Source organism: Chamaea fasciata, unplaced genomic scaffold, assembly GCF_029207755.1.
Source record: "Chamaea fasciata isolate MVZ Bird 193981 ecotype frontalis unplaced genomic scaffold, bChaFas1.0.hap1 SCAF_7, whole genome shotgun sequence".
NCBI classification, from domain to species: Eukaryota; Metazoa; Chordata; class Aves; order Passeriformes; family Sylviidae; genus Chamaea; species Chamaea fasciata.
In genome coordinates, this window is record NW_027094092.1 from 3,616,781 (window position 1) to 3,638,063 (window position 21,283).

General features: G+C 40.8%; 1 protein-coding gene across 1 annotated transcript; it reads right to left on the minus strand.

Moving 5' to 3' along the window:
- Positions 1 to 1,840: 1,840 nt before the first annotated feature.
- Positions 1,841 to 8,876, minus strand: PRRG4 (proline rich and Gla domain 4). Its single transcript, XM_066186820.1, has 6 exons — positions 8,725 to 8,876; positions 7,943 to 8,057; positions 4,995 to 5,158; positions 3,686 to 3,734; positions 2,821 to 2,956; positions 1,841 to 2,072 (listed from the first exon to the last, which is right to left on the minus strand). Exons 2-6 carry the CDS (start codon positions 8,046 to 8,048, stop codon positions 1,841 to 1,843), a joined length of 687 nt encoding a protein of 228 aa, XP_066042917.1. The 5' UTR covers positions 8,049 to 8,057; positions 8,725 to 8,876.
- Positions 8,877 to 21,283: the final 12,407 nt, after the last annotated feature.

The following is a 21,283-nucleotide window of genomic DNA, read 5'->3' on the forward strand; positions in this document are numbered from 1 at the left end:
CCTTGTATTTTGATTGTTAACAGTGGCCCCACACAATTCATTTATTTCAGTCCTACAGAACTTCAAAATGCTTTTACAAGTAGGGCAAAAGTGAATCCCAACATGGAGATTCCCCCAGCTCTGAACAAAAAAAGAAGCTGGAGAGAGATTTGTGACTCAACAAAAGCCAAATTTGATGATGAAGTTTTGTGAACAGGAACATCAATGGCACTGCTATCAACTGCACTGCATGTGTTCTTCAAAGGGCAAGACTTCATTGTGTAGCACTGTCAGTGTACCCTTTTTATATTCCAAGATTTGAAGTGTTTTCCTTTTTACAAAGACATTTACAGATTTAAATCTCAGACTAATTTTCTGCATCTCACTCAACAACACTGTCGCTTCTAGTATGTTGAAAACAGTGAGATTCAGTAAAATATTACATATTAATTTCAACCTTTAATCCTTTAACTTTATAAGTGGATTGTAGGCACCAAATTGAAATGTAATTTGCTGTTCTCAGCATTGACTCAATGAGGGGGGGGGAAAAAGGAGGGGGGGTGTTGTTTCTTCTTAAAAAACTTAATTGTGTGTGCCTGAACTGTACAGCCACTGTCAAACAAGAAAACAGCCTGACGTGTTTCCTGTGAAACCCTCTGCTATGGCTTCCTGTGGTAAGGAGGTCAAGGGACATCAGTGGTGGGCAGCTATTTGCTCAGCAAGATCCCCAGGCTGCATAATGCTGGGGGTTGATTTTAATAAGATGTAAAATTAATGCTGGCTACAGCTGTAGATACAGAAACTGTCTTGACACAGTGAACCAACAACTCCCAGAAATTCTTGACTCTTGATTTTTGATCTAATATGATGTTTCATTCTACTTAAAGGTATTGTTTTGTTGTCCCTGTAGTGCAAGACACGCTTACTAAAGAGCTTCTAGGGGGTAGTTTGGACTTTGGTTTGAAAGTTAAATGTCTCTCTCTACGTTTCAGCTTTTAAACTATGAAAGAAACATTCGCTGTGAAACCCAGGTAGCTTTTTAAAAAGGGACACTTCTCTAGCTTTTTGCTGAACATCCACTGGCTCACAGTATTCTGTTTACTCTCTTTGACCTGGTATTTATTGTTGAACATCAAAACAATTTGATGCAAGTATACTTTGTGTGAATTGGTAGTGTGCCATGTGATGAATTCCTTTTGATGCAAAATTATGATCATAAAAATACAACAAATTAAGTCGTGTGACCAGCAATGTCTAAGACAAACCAGTAATCCAGTAGCAGTACTATATATATATATATATATATATATATATATATATATATATATATATATATATATATATATATATATATATATATTTGAAAGGTCAAGTCATGAAATAATTTTCACACTCAAATCTATGACAAGAACAAATAGAAAATTCACCCAGCAAGGAAGTGAGTATGTCAAACAACAAAGTTCGTTGTTTGACAACGAGGACTTCTTATGGTGGTTTAAAGTATTAAGTCACAAAAAATGGTTAAGTGTCCATATGATCAATTGAAATACTGTTCTTTCTGAAGAAAAAGAAACTATTAATGAAAGATCAATAGTTCAATGGGATGGCTCATGTGGAAGAGGGCAGCAGCACAAGACTTGCTCTTTACGCATTCTCTCCTCTTAGCACAGTGACTTTGTGCAAAGAACACTCCTGCAGCCTTTGCAGCTCTTTTCCCAAATGGGAACTTCACTCGTTCCTAGTTGTCCAAAAGATCTTTCACATTTTTGTAAATCATCTTGCAATATGCAAGGGAGCACACACTTTTTCAAAAGTATGTTATGTTCCAGCAATCCCCCCTGACCCAGCAGCAGGCTTGTGACTAGGGGCCAGGAAGGGACATGGACTTTTGAAAGCGCCATGCATCTCTGGGGGGGCCGGGGTAAGGGGGTGGGGGCACAGGGCTGTGCTGTCCAGCTGATGTCACTGCTTGCTCGTAACTGGGCAGCCCTGAATCGTCAGCTCTCAGAGGAAGGGGGTTCAAAGAAAACTCCTCATGCCTCCTGAAGATGTTGGCTGAATTACGTCTTCTGCTTCTCACATAGTCCAAGTACCTAAACAAAAGTAACAGCAGGTAAGTGGAAACTTCTGCTTTAAGGGAAAGCGAGAAGATAAAGTCTTAATCATAAAATAAACAAAACCTCAAACAAGCCCACAAGAGAAAAAAACGTGCCTTCAGTGATCACAAAGACCAGAAGCCAAATACTCTCTCTCTCTCCAAGCCACAGGGTAAGAATAGCTGAGTGATGTGAAACTTATAGGGAAGAGAAAGCACAGATTCCTCTCATATTCCTCTCAAGTTTAGGACAAAGGAGCACTCAAGAGTAGAGACTTGGTTAAAAAGCATTTCCTCCAAACTGCTTCATCATCTACTACTACAACTGCTTAACATCTGAGGTAGAGCACATACCATGAAGAGCATACAGCTTTTTTGAAAGCGCCAACAGAACCCACTAGACTTCTCATTGCAGGCCCCTGCCTACTAAAATTATTCCATCATCTTAGTAAGAATATTTTGAAACCAGGAGCATACACAAACACACATGCAATTAAGAAAAAAAACCAAAACCAAAACCAAAGGTTTGGGTGTGCAATATTGTTTTTGTGTTATTAACTGCAGCATAACTACTGCTGGTGCTCACTTGACTTCGCTTTTAGGCAAGTAAGAACTAGAACTTCCACTGGATTTTCTGAGAATACGGTTAGACCAACCCACAGTGATTTTTAAATGCCCCTCTTAAGCAAGCGGTTTTTTTGGTGTGTGTTTTTGGTGTGGGTTTTTTAAGCAGTGAAATGCCTTACCCCGGTGGTTGCCTTGATTTGCATCTGCTCTTGCAGCAGTAGAAGATAATCAGTGCAATTATAACCAACAGTACTCCAGCAGCAACCAGGCTGATGAGCAGTCCCGTGACGTTAATCTTTTGTAGTGCCTCATCACCTGGAGAGAAAACATTGGTGATTTTCATTGTGTGCTCTTTCCATCTACCCAGCCTGCAGTTTACACTGTAAAATGCTACTTTTGCACTGCTAGAAGGCTGTTCTTTCCACAAACATCTAACTTGCTGTAAGAAGTCGTAAATCTGGGCAACACAGCCCTAGGGTATCATTCACTGTCAGCTTAAAGCAAAAGGGAGTCGATACCCCCTTTTCTCTACATAAAACTGTTGAGATGCCTGTCTTCTAATGCCTTCCAAATACTCCTTCATGTACTTGTGACCTTGATCAGGCTGTAGATCGTTCCTCAAGTCCAACTGACCATTTTTTATTAAACATTTGGCATCAGTCTACTGTGAGCCTAAATCAGGCTGTTATATATTACTATTAAAGAAATCGGCGGAGAAAAAACAAAACCAAACCACAGAGAGAAGCAACAGAATTACTGCAAAGTTTGCCAATTGTGTAACAAAGAAATGGTCAAGGAAATTATAGTTTTTACCTACAGACCCATAATGGATCCTACTTTAAGATGCTTCAGTTTTATCCTATCAGATAATTATATATACATAATATAGATAATATAATTCATTTGTACAGTTCACAGTGATCTTCCGTAAAAAGATAATTTCAGATTTCCTTAACTGAATGCAAGATCTACTAAGAATGTACTGTTATAACAACCAGAAAATATTGCAATATAATATAATAAAAAAGTAGAAAGACGACTTACCTATTTTTATTTTCGGGCCCTTAGTTGAATAATCTTTCCAAAAATCCATCTATAAAACCCAAAAAAGAATCTGATTTATATGAAATACATAAGTGACAGGCTTATTGACTTATATTTAATATGGTACCTTGGGCAGATTTTAACAATGGCATATACAGAAATAATTCCTGCTGAGGGATTTGTATTTGCTCATCCCATGATATTTTTCTTCTACAACTTTGCATTAAAATTTCTCAGATGCCAGTTGGTAAAAGAAAAAAGTGTCTTTAACCATCCAGTGTTACTTCATATTTCTACCTGATTACAATAGAAGTTAGGGTATGTTCTGACACCAAAAAAATGCTTACAATTATATTTTTTGCAAATCCCTACAAAACAGTGTTTGAGGCAAAGCTGAGTTCTTAAGATTCCGACATTTGCATGAATAGTATTTGAACTCATATGAGGTAGGAGAAATAGTGGGATTCATTTAAGAGAAAAACTTTCATGTTGTGTGACTATCAGACATTAAATGTGTTGAGTTATCATTTTCACTTTTGCTGCGTAGCAAAAGACACCAGCAAGATTTCAGTTTAACAATTTGGCCTTTTTCTAAGGAAAGTGCTAGCAATGGCAATCTAACACTTCCACCTTTAGAACAGGGGTATATTCCTTGCTTTTTCTGCAGAGCACACCTGAATCACAAAGAGATTCTTGCTGCATGTGCAACAGCCAGGCGTCGGACAATCCTCACATTCCTTTATTGTGCTGAAAGGTTTCTTATTGTTTCTTTTTAGATCTCTCTATATACCAGGTTTCTTCTCAGCTATGTCTAGGTAGGGAGTCAGAATATAGTGCTATAGGAATACTCAGCAATAGCTGAACTGCAGACTTGCTCCATACTGGCCTCTTACAAAACACTTTGGCATGACCACAAGGATGCAATCAGCTAATTAATAGAGAGCATGTGAAACATTTAAACTGGACGCTGAGAAGTTACTAAAAAATCCAGAAATCTGAAAATATAGGAATATCCATAAGTGGGACTTCTGAAGCTTCATTTCTATTTGTTTGCAGAACTAAAGTCTACATCTAAAGTCTTTAAGACAATAATACATGTTCAAGTGCATTCACTGTGTATCTGAAGCAAAAACCCCATGTAATTGGAATATCTACTTTTAGAACAAAATAAGTGTCATCTCTCAGTGCTGTGTTAGAGGAGTTACAGTATTTGTGTACAATAATTTATGTTGCCATAATTCGTGTAAAAAAATAAGGTTATTTAGCCAATAACCCCCTTCATGATATTAAATTCAATTTGAACTGCTACCGTTTTATCAGGGTCTTCAAAAAATTCTCTTGCTTCTTCATAATTGCACAGTTCTTCATAGCATTCCCTTTCCAGGTTATCATCTGCGAATGCTTCAAAATCAAATCTGTTGTTTAGAAGTCGGCGTCCAATGAATAAATTTGCCTCCCTCGCAGATGTGAACACTAATGGAAAAAAAATCAAGTTGATTTAAAACAAGTTAGGAAGGCTAAATTTGGTATTTTTAAAGAATGGTAAAGATCTTAAAGGAGTTCATTGTGATAATTTTTTTCCCTTGCATCTCTCAGCTACATACAAGGGAAAGAAATATCAAGGTCTCCTCCTAAAATGTCTTCTTCGGTACTATCTTTTCTAACTGTGTAACATAAAATAAACATATTTGCCTTTCTCATAAGCCATCTCAGCTATTCCTTATCCTAGCCAAGAGAATTTGATTGTCAGGAGAACTGTTGGTAAATTTTGGTGTGACCCCTTCTGGGATGTGAGCATCAATTTTTACTGGAGCTCTTAACAACAAAGTAATTGTCACATAAAGCAGAATTCAGTCAGATCCAAAGTAAGCAACACCCTGACCCAGTGGGGAAAAAAGGCAAGGGAGAAGGCAAGGGTGGGGGAAGGAAAAACCAAATATACATTTATCAATATTCTGGTATCTGTGAGTACCAAATTTGATTTACGGAATTTAGTTTTTAAATCATATCAGCAGAGTCCTATTCATTCTACAATTGTTCTCTTTTCACAATCATGGCACCAAGCCTTATGTAAAGGTGCCATATTGCCAAGTTTATTTGTTTTAAGTTTGTCCGTGATGTGAATTTTACTGACAACATACATTTCTGAAGACATTTACTTAATCTCTTCTTTTGTGTTCCATGAAGCGTCATGGAGTAAGATGTGAGGTGAGGTTCCAGAACAGTGAGTGAAATTATAGAAGGCTTTGGAATACAGGAATGTATTTCCTCACTAGGCATTTTCCATAGTCAAGTTTTAGCCTGCTCTTGCTACAGTTTCTTATTAAAAAAAAAAAAAAAAAAAAAAAAGTTTTGTTATAGGACAAAACCAGGTTTCTAGTGAAAGCCTAATCTATGCCCACAAAATTCAGGCTATTTGGTTGAGCAAAATGACTAGAGGATTATTTTTGCAAGCGTAATGCAGAAACAGCATTGTTACATATCAGGCTGGATGGCTAAAAAAGGAGATGAGATTCAGGATAAAGTTATTCAGCTACAAATTAGCTTTGTGTTCTTGTTAGCCTGTTTGGCAAGATTATCACATCGCTCTGGAATTTTCACCCTAATAGTCACTGTTAGATCTTGCAGCGGTATCTCATAACACGTTGCTCTCTGAAAACTGAGAAAACTGCAGCATAACTTTCATATTGGTTGTTTATGTCTTTAATATTGCAGTGTATTTAAGGAATATGAGAGCATATATTTATATAATTTGCATACCGTTACACTCTGTACTGAAGTAGCTACACATGTGCACGTGCATTTGGTTTTGTTACTCTAAAGCAATTGCAAGAAAATCTAAGCTTAAAATATTTATACTGTACCTAAAGAGTAACCAGAGAAAAGGACTTAACAAAAAAACCCAAAAGCCAAAATCAAAACTCCTTCAAACCCACAAGTGGAAAGGGAAAAGAATTACATGGGGAAAAAAAATACTATCAATATTCTTGGTTCAGTGCAAATTACAAAAGTAACTTCAGTCTTCAGAAGCAGAGATCTTCAGTTTTGCTCAGCAGTGTTTCACTCTTTACCATGCAAGTAGTATTAGCTGTCCTTTGAATTAACTTAGAGAACTCATGCATTTTGTTTAAAATGGAATGCATAAGCAAGCTGCCTGGAGCCTAGAACCCTCAATTCCCAGGGATACATGGACCATTTTTTATTTTTCAAGAATTTTTATCCATTTATCTGCACTTTTTTTACGTTGTTGTGTATCTCCATCTCCAACTTACTTGCTACCTGGTGATTAAAACAGTATTTGAAGAATGAAACAGATGGATTTGAATTGCGTCCTAACCAGGATGCAGTACGAATTTTACCAAGTCATTTGTCACAAGCATTTTTCTGCTAGCCATGGTTTCTGCTCCACATATTGCCCTGAAGGAGCCTCCTGCTCGATGTGATGACTTTTTAAAGTCTGTCTTAAGGTTTCAGCACTCCTCATCCACTGAGAAGACTGGACAGCTAAGTCAGAAATTCCTTTTTGAAGCCCTGATCCTTAAAATGTTAAGCATCTGATGGCTTTGCTTAGTAGCACTTGAGTCCCTTTGGGGAACTTATTTGTTTTTTTATATGATTTCCCCTCTGCTTCTCTCCCTCCTCAGGGAAGAACTGCAAAAGCGGCACTATGCTTATCTTTCCAGGTGTTGTAAGGGGGTCTGATATGGGGAGAAAACTGGTATTGGGAGAAAAGATGAAATTCCAAAAAACCCAACCAAATAAACCTTTTCAAATACAAAGCCATTTCAGATATACAAATATAAATGTGATGTGCTCAAATAGTACCAAAACAGTACTGTCTTAACACAGGTTTCAAACTTTTGAATTTTGATGCTACTTAAAGGATTCTGGTTGCATCAACCACAATAATCCCAGAGGCTTGGAACAAGTTCAGTTGTCCCAATCTGCACTTACTACTAGATCTGATAAATACTTGATATTAATACCGAAGACAATTATCAATCATTTCAGCAAAAGATATTAAAATAACCTGAAATTAAGCATAAAACAGCTTAATTTTTTCATAAAGTAAAAAAAACCAAAAACAAACAAACAAAAACCCAAACAAAAAAACAAACAAAAACCCAAAAACCCCCAAACAAACAACAAAGCCACAAAAACCCAAAACATCAACAAGCAAACAACAATTAAAGAAGCCAGCGAAGCAAAGACAGACACAATTTTGGAAAGCACAAAGTCACGTTTAAACTAAGTTACCGTCTTTCCACTGAGGTTGCTTCAAGTTATTTAATCTCCCAGGGCAGTGAGGAAACGCGAACGCCGTCACATGCAGTTGACACAGCACCACCAAAAACGCGAACATGGCCGGGATCTGTCAGACAGAAACTGACGTGAGCTAACAGAGACTGACAGCGCAATCCTCTGAAGTGTCAGCGATGAACCCTGAGTGAATCCTGTCAGTGAAGTCATCTCAGCGCAAGCACCTACACGCACTCCAGGCTAATGGGTCCCTTGAAGAGAGACACCGACCCGAACTGGTCCTGCCTGTCTCTTGCGGAGTTCTCGTTGTGTAACATCCTCACATGTCACCGGGGCCGCTCCCGCTCTCCTCTCCCGGCCAAGCAGAGAGGCAGCCCCGTTTGCTGGTGAAACGACGGGGAAAGAGCCCCCGCACGGTGCCCCAGGTAGGCTCTGAAACCGCAGAGCTACGCCTCTGCTGCCGGAGGAGGAAATAAAATCTCCCCGATGGGAACAGGTACAAAGCCCGTTTTGTCAAAGGCATGAAATAAACCCGTAACTCTGCACGGAGTCACCCGACGCAGGTAAAAACACGATCGCCGCCCGAGGCGGGGACTTGGGACAGCCGCTCGGGGACATGGCCGGGCGCTCCCGCAGGGCTGCCCCACTGCTCCCGGGCCCGCCGTGGCCAGGGCAGAACGCTCTGCCACCCCCGGGCAGCTCCGGGGGAGCAGGACGAGGTCCCGGGGAGCGCCCGCGGAAGAAGGAGCACCTCATCCCTCTTCCCAACGCTGCCCTACCTGTCCCGGCGGGACCCGGGCGGAGCGGCTCACGGGGCAGCCCCTCCCGGGCTGTGCGGCGGGATCCGAGTGGGTCAGGTGCTGGGACAGCCTCTCCAGAGCTGTGCTATGGGATCCGAGTGGGTCAGGTGCTGTGACAGCCTCTCCAGAGCTGTGCTATGGGATCCGAGTGGATCAGGTGCGGGGACCGCCTCTCCGGGCTGTGCGGTGGGATCCCAGTGGATCAGGTGCTGGGACAGCCTCTCCCGGGCTGTGCGGTGGGATCCCAGTGGATCAGGTGCGGGGACAGCCTCTCCCGGGCTGTGCGGTGGGATCCCAGTGGATCAGGTGCTGGGACAGCCTCTCCCGGGCTGTGCGGTGGGATCCCAGTGGATCAGGTGCGGGGACAGCCTCTCCCGGGCTGTGCGGTGGGATCCCAGTGGATCAGGTGCTGGGACAGCCTCTCCCGGGCTGTGCGGTGGGATCCCAGTGGATCAGGTGCGGGGACAGCCTCTCCCGGGCTGTGCGGTGGGATCCCAGTGGATCAGGTGCGGGGACAGCCTCCCCTGGCTCTTCCTGGCAGGGCGCGGCGCAGTCACGGGGCTGCACCCGGGCCGCCCCCGCCCGCCCTGCCTGAGCCCCGTCTGGAGCCGCCCTGGGGCGGGGGCAGAAACGCCCCCGGAGCCTGGGCGCAGAGGGGTCATGGCGAGTGCTGGGGCCGGCAGCCGGGGAGGTTTTTCCTCGGGCACTACCCTGGGCTTTGTTTCCAGACACCTGCCTGACCTCTCAGCCCGCGGCCGGACCCTGGTGCGGCGTAGGCAGCAGGTCCTTTCTGCTCCTGCAAACCCATTCTTCTGTTAAGCCTGACTTTTTGTGCCCTGAGTTGGCCGCGGTGCTGAGAAGCTGGTTGGGGTTTTGCTCCCCCTGAGGAAAGCTCACGGTGTGCTGACCGATGGCAGGCTGCCGGCTGAGCAAGAGCGGGAGCAGGGCGTGCCTCCGCAGCCGGGCGAGGCAGCGAGGTGCTGCTCCACGGTTAACCAAGCATTAACCTAGCTATCAGAGAGCCTTGGCTCCACCAAGCTTTCCGAGCCAGGCAGGTGAAAGGACCAGCAGTAGTTTTACACGTGTGAAAGCTCTTTTTTTTTTTTTTTTTTTTTTTTTTTTTTTTTTTTTTTTTTTTTTTTTTCCAGCGGGTTTTGGTTGGTTTGTGCGTTTTGCTGTTTGTTTGTTTTCGGCCAGTGATGGTAAACCTTAACCTTGCAGGCTAGGAAGGGGCAGAAGTGGTTCCCTGAAATGCATCAGGCTGGTTTGCACCAGCACACACCTATTCAAGAGCTCCCATCACTCTCCTTCCCAGAGCAGAGACCAGGCTGAACCCAGGGATCTGTGGCTCTTTTGGCTTCTCCAAAGGACAAGATAGAAGCAATTAAGTGCTTCACATTTGCTGTAAGGATTTAATACTGTGTGCTGGGATCATTAACTATGCGAAAAAATTCGGGATAGGCTGGGTTGGGTTAAAAGCTGCACACCAAAGAAACTCTCCGGATACATGAATGGAATGATTTTGACACTGGGAAATCCAGGGACTGACAGCGATTTGTGTCGGTGGTTGTGTGTCTCCGGTAGTGACTTTGGGTTGTATTCTTTATTTAAGTGCTGGAGTGACTCGTATATACAGAAGCAGGAAAGAGTAGAATGAGGGGGTATTGGATAACACCAGTGGAAATGATCAGAAATTCCCTGGAGAAAATTAGAAACTTCTGATGCGTGAAAAAAGGAGAACTGTTTGGAGGAATGCTGCCTGTAGTTAAATATTTACTTAATGACATCAACACGCTGCAGTTAAGAGGTACTTGATGAATATGTAACTTACAAGCTGGGATGACTAATGCTTTTTAGCTGGTGCATTTCTCAACAGAAAATTCTGTATCCTGATTGTGTATGTGCTTATAACACAGTGGAGATCTACAGACAAGAATATTTTAGAAGAAAACAGTATAGATTGTTTGTTATCTAGATAGTATTAAGGAGACAAGGATACTTACTTGCTATTTGTTGGAAGGCAGGAGAAACTACCATTACTTTGTAAAGGGCCTTACAGCTTTGTGCCATGCCCCTCTACTCAACCCGAGCCCTGAGTTCCTACCTGAGTGTCTCAGAGAGGGTGGTGCCAGCTGTGAAATAGCTGCTGACAGCTCCAGTGCAAGGGCATGAATGTACAAGGACTCTGTGGTGCATTTAAGTGTAAGTAAAATACCCGCATGCCAATGTGGGAACTTCTTTTGTGTCGTAACAACAGCTTTGTGTGAGGACACTCTTCTGTATCAGTAGCAGATAATCTCCATTGTGTTGCGCCAGCATTGAATATCACTGTTAAAAGAGGGGGGAAAAAGATTTTTGGGATTGCTCACATATGCCTTCTGGGGAGTGGATGTGAATCCATCCCCTGGCCCTGCCCATGTCAGAGGAGAAGGCTCCAGGTGTGAACTGAGAGTGATGGATCAGCCCTATCCAAACTCTGCTGGAACTCACCCCTGCTCTGAAGATGAGGAGGAGCAATGCAGTAGAACTCCGGTGGGAGAGGCCCTCAGGGCTTTAACACTCACCAATGCTTACTCAAATGTTTCTGACTGTGCAGCTTTTAGCAAAAAAAATTGTGTCTTCTGTCTGCGTACACGGGTGTTTGTGGAGGTTTTTCAAAACCATGTGACACAAAAACAGTATAGCTTATTTCTTATTGAGATGTAACAAAAAAATATTCGGTTGTTATACATTGGAAAAACAGAACAGCACGGTCTTTTGCTTTGGAGAATACTGTGACTTTGTCCTGTGTGTCCCTCTGAGCTCAGCCTGAGGTTTCAACCCTTATTTTGAGGACTGGCAGTGAAATCCTCACTCAAGGTGGCTACACGTGTAAACAGATGTGGTGAAAGTCTGTGTGGGGCCAGCATGTTGTCAGCTCCACGAGGGCTCATCACGTTCTGAGGGCTGACCAGCAACCTCCCAGAAATGGCTTCAAAATAATTGTGAGTCAGCTGATCAGGTGAGCTTTGGAAAGCAAAAGCTTTTAATAAAAGAGAAAAAAAAATAACCAACTATACAAAACAAAAACAAAAGCCGTGCACAGATGCAAGAAAGCCCCTTTACACCTGGCTAAGACACCCCAAAAAGCGCCAAGGACTTCTGTGCTCTTTCTTACGTACTTAATGTTTGAGGAGGGTTATTTAGCTTGCTGCCCAATAGAAAGAGCGACAGGTTTTGAGAATCATCCCTACGATCCAACTGGTGCCCCTGTGCTGGCACTGGGCCAGCCATGGTGAGGGACCCACAAAAGTTTCTGGTGCTTTTCCCTTAAAAGTTCTGAGGTGAAACTGAAACCCCTTTTCTAAAATGGAAACACCCACTTGGTTGTGAGGGTGTGCCACAACACGGATGTGAAAACCGATGCGATAGGTAATGGCTAGAAGTGTGCTTGAGTTCTGGTTTGTTATGCAGATCATAGAAAAGATAAATGAAAAAGGCTGCAGCAAGTGCTTGAGATAAATAGAATATTTCCCAAGTATATGCAGTTTTTAGCATGGCAGAGCAATTAGTGCCTTTTGCATGTAACTTTCCTACTTGTGAAGTATTTTTTCAGGTAGAATAGCTTTGACTAGCAAGGTGTGTGATGAAGATGCTGAGAAGGATGGAACCATCAATTAAGATATTACTTTCATCAGCCTTTTCAGATAAATACCAGTATATAGTATAGTACATACAGAATAAAAAATATTAGGAGAGGTTGAAAATAGAAAATTGTTTTACATCACTTGTTTTTAGCGGTGAATATATAATTCATATTTTTAAAAATATCTCTAGATAATTTGCCATACTAGCTAGTACACTTATTTACCTGTATTTTTAGTACTTCACTTGTTGCTGTGATGTTTGGTAAAATATGGTTGGAGAAATAAAACATGGTGCTGTTGAATTGAACCAGAACTGTGTATCTCTCGCAAAAGGAAGACGGTATCAATATACGATGTTCATGTACTGATTATTTGATTTTCAATATACTGATTATTTTGCTGCAAATAAATAGTGGTGTATTCATTTTTACTGTTCAGATTTTCATTTCAGTATAGTAAAGAATAATATGCTTTACTGCTTTTTGATTAGGAAGACTTTGGATGTAAATATATCCTACCATAATTCAAGTAATAAATTTCTTACTGTTCAGTTTCTCATGCAGTATTTATCAGTTGATCTGATAATGAAATGGCATAAATGTGTAATTGAGAATTACAAATCCTCTCATCAAGTGTATGTGGAGCTGTGTGTATCTGGTCTGTTCTTTGCAATGGTTTATTTGATATCCTGAATCATATGGTGTAGGTTTGTCCTTGATATAAAACTATTTGAAGTTCTTATGTTTGTTAACTAAATTTTTGTCCATGTAGCTTGATTTAGAAGTAATGGGTTTTTGCTAGAGGTAATTGAATGTAACAGATTTTAATTACTGGTTTTCTACAGTTAACATCACAGGGCTTTGACTCTCATATTCACCAATAACATGTCAAAAAGAAAGTGAACCATATCAGTATCTTGGAGAAATCTGGTGTCCCATTCCACACAGTACATGCAGGAGGGAAGGGTTTTTCTAGGCCAGGCCATATTGGAAAAAGATAGCTTCTTTTTTGGGCACACCCTGGTGTACTGAGATCCCCCTGTCACACCAGCAGTAGAAACAGACTCTTCCCCCATGTCTTGATGGGAGTAATGTGCACATGAGGTCAACCAAGGTCTCATGTTTTTGTGGTTCTAATGTGCCAGGCCAATGAATCCACACAGTCCAAACAACACAGTTTTCCCCAGCCTCGACCTGGCTAGGGGCAAGGCCCCTCTGTTGCTGTCCAACAATTCATCCAGCCATTGTGCCAGATTATAAGTAGATTTTCTATCCCATCTCCTCATGTCTTCCCCAGAATCACGGAGGAGGGACCACAGCTTACCTCGTGGGATGCCCCCTCCCTCTCTATCTGGGGAACATCTGCGTTTGGTGCCAGAACCTCTGACCTGTACTGCTGAGATTTGGAGAATGTTCTCTTTCATCTCCTCCCTGAGTTTCTTGTGGTTCTCCTCTATCCTGTCTTCTAATTTCTGCAGACAAGTTTCCACAGCTGCAATTCTTGGACGTGTTGGGCCATGCAGGGCATCTGCATATACTTGGAGCTTCTTTCCCATGTCCAGCATGGTCTCCCCCATGTCATCCTGCTTCATTATTGCTCAAGCAGAAGAGTATTCTTGTGGCCCAAGTCGTACAAGTTTTCACCACATCACGGGTGTACATGGTACCAAGACTGGGTTCCTAGTTGTTAGGTCATCTGAGAAGAACATCTCTGCCGCTGCCATTTCTCTAAAGCATTGAATCCCTCGTTCTGTGGTCTTCCACTGGGTCTACTGCATATTGAGATGGTCTGAACACAGATATCTTTGTGCCACACTTCCCAGGACCTGTTCCCAGAGACTGCAAGGGGTAGCCTCCCTCACATTAAAACCTCTCACCGCTCCGAGGAGAGATGGCAAAACTGAGAGAAGCCCTTGCCGTGAGTTAGCTCAGCTCTCTTAGTCTCTTATCAGTTCCAGTCCCTTCGGCACTGGAAAATGCTGAGGTCCAGGCCCGGTGGGCTGCAGGCACAAAGTCCCAGTGTCTCTCTGGGTTTTTCAGTCCAGGACAGGTTTAAACAATCCCCAGGAAAAAAAAAAAAAAAAAAAAAAAAAAAGAAACAAACAAACAAACAAAAAACTCCACAGTCCAGGGAGCTTCTCTGCCTCAGCTAGCTAAACTAACTAAAAAAAAAAAAAAAAAAAATCTGTCTGGCTGCCGTCCGTGCCTCCGACAAACATGACCATCCTGAGAAAGAAGAAAATGCAGAGGAGTGAACAAAACAAACTGCAAAACTGCACACTTCTTCTTTCCCTGCTTCGCTCTCAGAACCAGTCTTAAAGGCACAGAACTCAAAATACAGCACAAACAGAACAGAGGACTGGGGATACAAGCATCACAAAGTCAACCTAGGGCACATGGGAAAGACTATTAGGTTGTGAGTCATCCGCATAAAAGTCCTGATGTGAGCATTCCACAAAATGGTTTCTGGAAAACTGTCACCAGAAGTTGGTTCATTTGAAACCATGTGCTCCCAAATATATGCAGGGTAAAAAAAATCACGTCAAGACCTTCTAGCAGCGTGATGAAAATCCGCTTCTGGCCTTTCTTGATCCAGTTTTGTTGTGTTTTGGTGAGCTACTTTTTGATTAGTGAAATGAGCCCGTTTGGGTTTGGTATTTAAGGTCACCGGGCAAGGACAAAAGTTCTTGGCCTCAAGGGATGGGGCAGCCTCATCGATGAGGAGAGGATGTAGAGGAGCTGGAGCCAGGCTCTCTGCCCTGTGACAGGACTGGAGGCCACTGGTACAAACTGAAACACAGGAGCTTCCTTCTGAACGTAAGGAAACTTTCTTTTCACTGAGGAGGTGACTGGGTGCTGGCATAGGTTGCCCAGAGAGGTTGTGGAGTGTCTGTTCATGAAGACACACAAAGCTGGCAGTAATGTCCCCGCTTGGGGGTGGGACAGACTCAATGACTGACCTCCTCCCAGCCTCAGCCATCTTCTGTGATACTCCCTTCTAGCAGAACCAAAGCCCCGATGTTTCCACTTCATCTCAGCTTTCTGAGGTCTGGGGTTTCTATTTAGCTCCTTAGCTATTTCGGTTGCATTCCCTTGTTTGCCTCAGTAACCTATTTCTCTGTGGGGTTGAGATCTTTGATTTAACCAATTTCCTGGCTCACAGTAGAGGGAGCTGTGTGGTGGCTTCTCAGCTTTCTCTTGCACCACCTTCATTTAAAATTTGGAATGTTCCTGCTGAGGATCTGTTATCAAAGCGGAGAAGACAAAGCTGTGTCTTGAAAAGGTTTAATCTTCTAGCAAAATCGAGCTTGCGAGTTGTTTATAGGTGAAGTGATGTAGCAGCAGACTGACAGCTTTGGCTGTGTTTTAATCCTGCTCAGCTGCAGCAGTGATGCAGCTTCTGACGTGCACTAATGCAAAAGATATTGATGTTTCTATTATGCTTGGCACTTAGTGTGGTAACTGTGGAGATACATTTGTAAACTTTGTGTTTGTTGCTGTGATGCAGGCAGTTTCTATTTGGTATGGATTTGGTTGATCCACAAGGAACTTGTATGTGATTGTGGGAGAGTTGCTTGAAGACTTATGGTGAGAAAGGGATTTTTAAGTTTTTGTTGGACATATAATGTTAAAGATTCAACTTATTTACAGTGGTGAGTAGAAGACAGCTTTAACTGAGAGAGGTGCTTTTATATAAGCAGATGGAATGGCTATTAGGATTGATAATAGATCACATTTTTACTGGTTTTCACGTGGTTTCTTCCTGCATAATGTGCTGTTCCTTTTATATTGATTTATATTGATTACAGTTTCTAAAAATTACCAATGATTACAGTTTCTGACCAAATGACCGAATATAAATGACCATTACGCTCATATAAAGAGTGAAGTGAATATTACTGATTTTGAAGAAGTAATAAAATGAAATTTTGGGGGGGTTTAGTCCAAATGACAGTATTCCACATGTGTGAGGCAAAGCCAACTGCTCTGTTGAGGATGCAGTCACTCTTTGCTGTGTTGTAACAGCTGGTTCTAAAAACACTTGCAGACTAGACAGAAGTTTTTCTGAGAAATGTTATTATGATCAGTGATGACAAGCTGCCTGAATAGTCTCTCTGCCTAAGAAAATATGCAGAAAATTTAGTTCAGCAGTCTCCCTACACAGAGTATTCCAGCAAGGAGTAGTGGTACAAATTCTGTCTCTTTTTGCTTTATGGATCCCTCCTTGTTTCCAGCAGGATAGTTTTAGTGACCACATCTCACACACACATACAGTTCTTGACATTTCTATCAAAGGCAAAATATTTCACAGTGGATGCCAAATTCTAATGCTTTGTGACAGTCCCTTCTTGGGAACATAATCTGTATTACTCTGGGCATGTGAGCAAACAATTAATTGACTTGTGCTTTAGGAGAACCTCATGTTGTCACACTCATACAAAGCTACTGGTGTGCATTGGAAAAGGTTACTGAGCCCTGGCTCAGGATGGTTTGATGATGTTTTCTATAAAATTCTTTATATCCTTTATTTCTTTTTTATCTGGAGATTGCAGAGTTGAATATGAAAAGTCTTATGGAGTTTTCTTGCTTCTGGATCTTGGGGAGCTTTTTTTTTTTAATTTAAAAAGATGTCTTAGGAGAAGGGATTTAATGTGGTGGGTTTTGCTGTGCCTGTGACAGAAGGAAATAGTGTGACATGGAGGATGGCAGGGCCTTCAACAGCTTCCTCCATAAATGCATGAGGCAATTAAAACAGAAACAATCAACTGGAATAGGCTCCAATCTTTCACCCTGGAAGGGGATTCCACAACAGAAGGGGCCATCTTAATTGTGGTCTGGCTCATACATTTTCTTCTCTAAGGAACAGGGGTTTTGATGATGCTTTCTTTGTTTATTTCACCATTTGTTTATTTCCTCAGATAGCTGAGATCTCTGCTACTTAATTTTTACCCGGACCTTCCTTCTGCTTCTTCATGCTCCCCTAAAGAGGAGCTAGAGTTGAAACTTTTTTCATCTCTACACATTAATATTAAATTGTTTCCCTGGACAAAGATGCATTTTATTTTGTCTTTGTAAATTATGATTAACATATTAATGAAGATGCTCTGTGGACTCACTCAATTTTTTTCTTAGTAAGCTAATGATCAAGCAGTAAATTATATAAGCAAGGGAATAACTTGTTCTGCCTCTTTTTCCCAGGTGCATTTTGCAAGTTTATGAAAAGTTTTGAAAGAGAAGGCAGTTTTGAAAAAGAAGAGCTATTCCTGTGTAAAGGATTAAACAAGTGGATTGAATCACCGTGTGTGAATGTTTTTGAGACAGTCTTGCTTTTGTTCAACGTTAATCTTGTGTATTTAATCCCTATGCTCTTTGTGCCCATAATTAAGATTAAAAAAATAAGAACTTCCTATTAACTTCTAGTAAGGACATCAGCTGAATTTCCCCCATTGTATAATTATTTACTGTATTGTACTTTTTCTTTTCATACCACGAGTTTGTGTTTATAGTAACTACAGTTCAATGTCAGAAATGAAGGTCTTCTGATTTATTTCTTAGAATTTTCTCTAAGAAGAGGATAATACGGTAAATCATGTGAAAGACGGCAGAAGTTGAAAAGTTGACCGTTTGAATTGAAAAACAAAAAATGAAATTTAAACAACCTATGTATTGATGGAGTTTTGGGCCTGTTTGCTTATTTGTGTAGGGAGACAGAGGCCCCATGGAATAATGGACTTTTAATTGCCATTGAACAAGGGATGAGAAATTCTGTTCTCTGTTAAATGCATTTAAGGCACACAAGGAAAATTAAGTTTTAGGATTCTGTTATGAATCTGTTATGAATTTTCTTACTCTTTTGAGCCTCTAGGCCACAAGTACATGAAGGATATGATGGTTCTAAAGGCTTGGCAGATTGGACTTGACTTTATAAGCTCTTAGATTCTGCTGTGGTGGAATCACCATTGACATCAATAGTTTGCTTTTTTGCCCCCAGTGCTGAACTGTCCAAATTCTCTAGAAAAATGCTTACGATTTACTTTTTTGTATAAGAAAGATGTTACAAAAATGATTATAGCAATTATGCAAGGGAAGGCTAAATAAAAATACTACTGGCATAAGGTCACTTTGAGGTGGCTGACTTTGTACAAGAGAGTACTGAAGAGTCTAAATAAAAGAAAATCATGATGCCATAATGTAAGTACGCCACAGGAAATACATTTAAAATATAAACAGATATAAAAACTGCAGGCATAGGGAACAAAGTGAGCAACTTTTGGATGCTCTGTAAATTCTTCCAAGAACCAACACACACAAGAAGGCACCTCAGTGCACCTTGCCTCAACTTCAAGCTAGGTGGGTGATGCTTTGAAAAACTGTGGTTTCTTGTAAAAGCAATCAAAAACATTTTTTATGCATATATCTATATGCTGGAAAGCACAGACACTGAAGTGCACCACGAAACCTGCCACCACAAAGGAACGAAAATAATACAGAGTAGGAAGCAGGGAAGATTAAACAATTTGCTATTTAATGCTACTAAAATTACTGTATAAAGACTCTTTTCAGATGATTCTTTCTATAGACATCTTTATTACATCGGGGATCTGTTTTTTCAGAGTTTTTTAGAACATCACAAAGTGAAACAAAACAAAACAAAAAGACCACGTGCTACCAAACTGCTATGAAAACATCTGTTTAGGGTTAATTTAGAGAATTCTTTCAACCAAAAAGTATGTGTATATATTTATCACTTTAATAAAGATATATTCAATTAATTTTGAAAACCAGAGTAGAAAATTAATTTCCCTCCCACAGTCTTAATGAAGAAATAAAGAAACTAATTTCCCATTGCTGTTAGAGGGGTAATCCACTCCTTCACATATTAAGAAATTAATGTAACGCATCCAGTCAGCCAAAGAGTCTCTGATTCTTCCCCTCCCCCTAATCTCTTACACCAGCTTATTTTGTGCAACACAATTATGAAAAACAAAACTGGAAGAGAATTAAGTCCTTTTAAGTCTTTCAAATTTCATACCATGCTAATTTTAGATCTGTTGCTATTTCCTGTAATATCATCCGTTGACTTCGATGGTGTTTGTTAGTTTTGGTTTTCCTTTAAGAGAAAAAGAAGAAATTTTATGTTTATAATAAGAATAATTTTTTTTTAATCCCACACCCATTTTTAAAATATATCAGAAAAATATTAAGGAAGTATTGTGACAGGCTTTAAATGTGTTTGTAGCATTTATAGGGTTTTATGTGATCAAAAAGTCATCCTTTTTATTTGAGCTAAATACAGAAGAAATATATTCTTATGTTTATTTAATTTTTAAAAAATCTGGTACCATTTTGTAATTCTAGGTATATGTGTGAACAGAGTTTTATAATTGAAACATAGGTCAAGATGTTATTTTAAGGTGTTGGACACGGGTAGTTGAGAGATAGATGTTCAGAATGATGCTCTTAAGACAGATTTTTGACCCACAAAAGCAGCATTATTTTTTTATTTATTAAATGACATATCCTGCACAAGTGAGAGTGTGACTGCAGTTTATATTCTTATTGTAAGAAAACCATGAGGTGATGTAAATGTTCCTTTAAGGAGGCAGTTACATAAAAACCCGCTTGTTTTGAAACTCGTCACTTGTAGCAGATATTTTGGGGCGTTAATCTTTTTTTTTGATGGTGAGTAATGTTCAGTGAAGCAGTGCATTGTGTGCACAGCTTGTGAACAGCATCATTGATAGCAAAAAGCTACAGGGTAAGTATACATTTAATTGATTTCTTGATCAGGAATGCTTCTGCAACAGGCAGAACAATGGAGCTTTATTACCCATCACTGCTTGGTTGGTTGCTGTGAATGTGGAATAATTCAGAAAATGGGAGATGACCAGAGCAACAAGCATTGAAAATACAGCTGCTCTAAGGAGATCTAACATATGAAGCTTTTTGGGAAGAATTGAGACCATGGAAACTGAAATTTGATTTGTAAATCAAAGATAAGAGTCCACAAACATGTTTTTGGTCTGTAGGGATGATGAAAAGAAATAAAATTCCCTCCTTTGCGTTCCTTTCCCCACCCTTTGGTTTGAGCAAAAGTAACAAAAACATTGTAAGAAGCCCCACAGATTCATTCCTAATGGGAGGAAGAGATAAGTATTCTTTCCATGAAGGGAATATTTTATTTTTCTTCCATATTATGTGCAACACAATGTTTCAGTAGTTATCTTTTATTATCTATAAGAACAATTGATTCCAACAGGAGAGGAGCAGTGTGTCTTTCAAGGCTGTATTGCTGTTTCTCCTCTGTTATTTTTTTGATATTTGTAGGCAGCTGTGTAAATTTTTTTTCAGAAACTGTCTCAGTTTGGAAAGGCAGGTGTCTGCTAAGGAAGGAAGGAGCCTCCCTTGAAATGGAAAATATAAACCCCTCGCTCCGAATTTTAATTTTGAAATTAATGGGCTCTCAGGCAAAGATATGGGAATAGGAATAACAGTTCTTTGATAGGAAAACTCAACAAAAAATGCAGTAGCACAAAATAAAAGCGCTGACAGAGTCAGAATACAACCTGACACCTGGTTAGTCAGGGGGTTGGTAGCAGTCCTATGACAATGGTGGCTGCAGTTCTTCTGGAGTGACAGATGTGGTTCTGTTGGAGCAGAGATGATCCTGTAGAAGGGTGTAGTTTTCCTCTGAAGGTCCAGTGGTGGTGAGATGGGTCCAATCTTCCTCTGGGAATCCAGTGCAAACAGGCTGCCCTGGTGTTCTGAATCTCAGATTTTTATCCAGGTAGGAATGCTTGGCTCCTCCCCCTGGGTGGAGCATCTCCCAATGGGATGATGTAATTTTATCAGTCATGCAATGAACCTCAATGACCCATTAACAGAAGATATCTCTCTGGAGGGAGGATGAGG

What these genes read in the sequence shown, in the direction of transcription:
- PRRG4 (XM_066186820.1), bottom strand. Translation starts at nt 8,048, where the DNA reads ATGTTCGCGTTTTTGGTGGTGCTGTGTCAACTGCATGTGACGGCGTTC. An exon ending in GGGCCCGAAAATAAAAATAG is followed by an intron (nt 2,957 to 3,685) that starts GTAAGTCGTCTT and finishes TTTTCTCTCCAG; the next exon opens with GTGATGAGGCACTACAAAAG. An exon ending in AAATCAAGGCAACCACCGGG is followed by an intron (nt 2,073 to 2,820) that starts GTAAGGCATTTC and finishes ACTTTTGTTTAG; the next exon opens with GTACTTGGACTATGTGAGAA.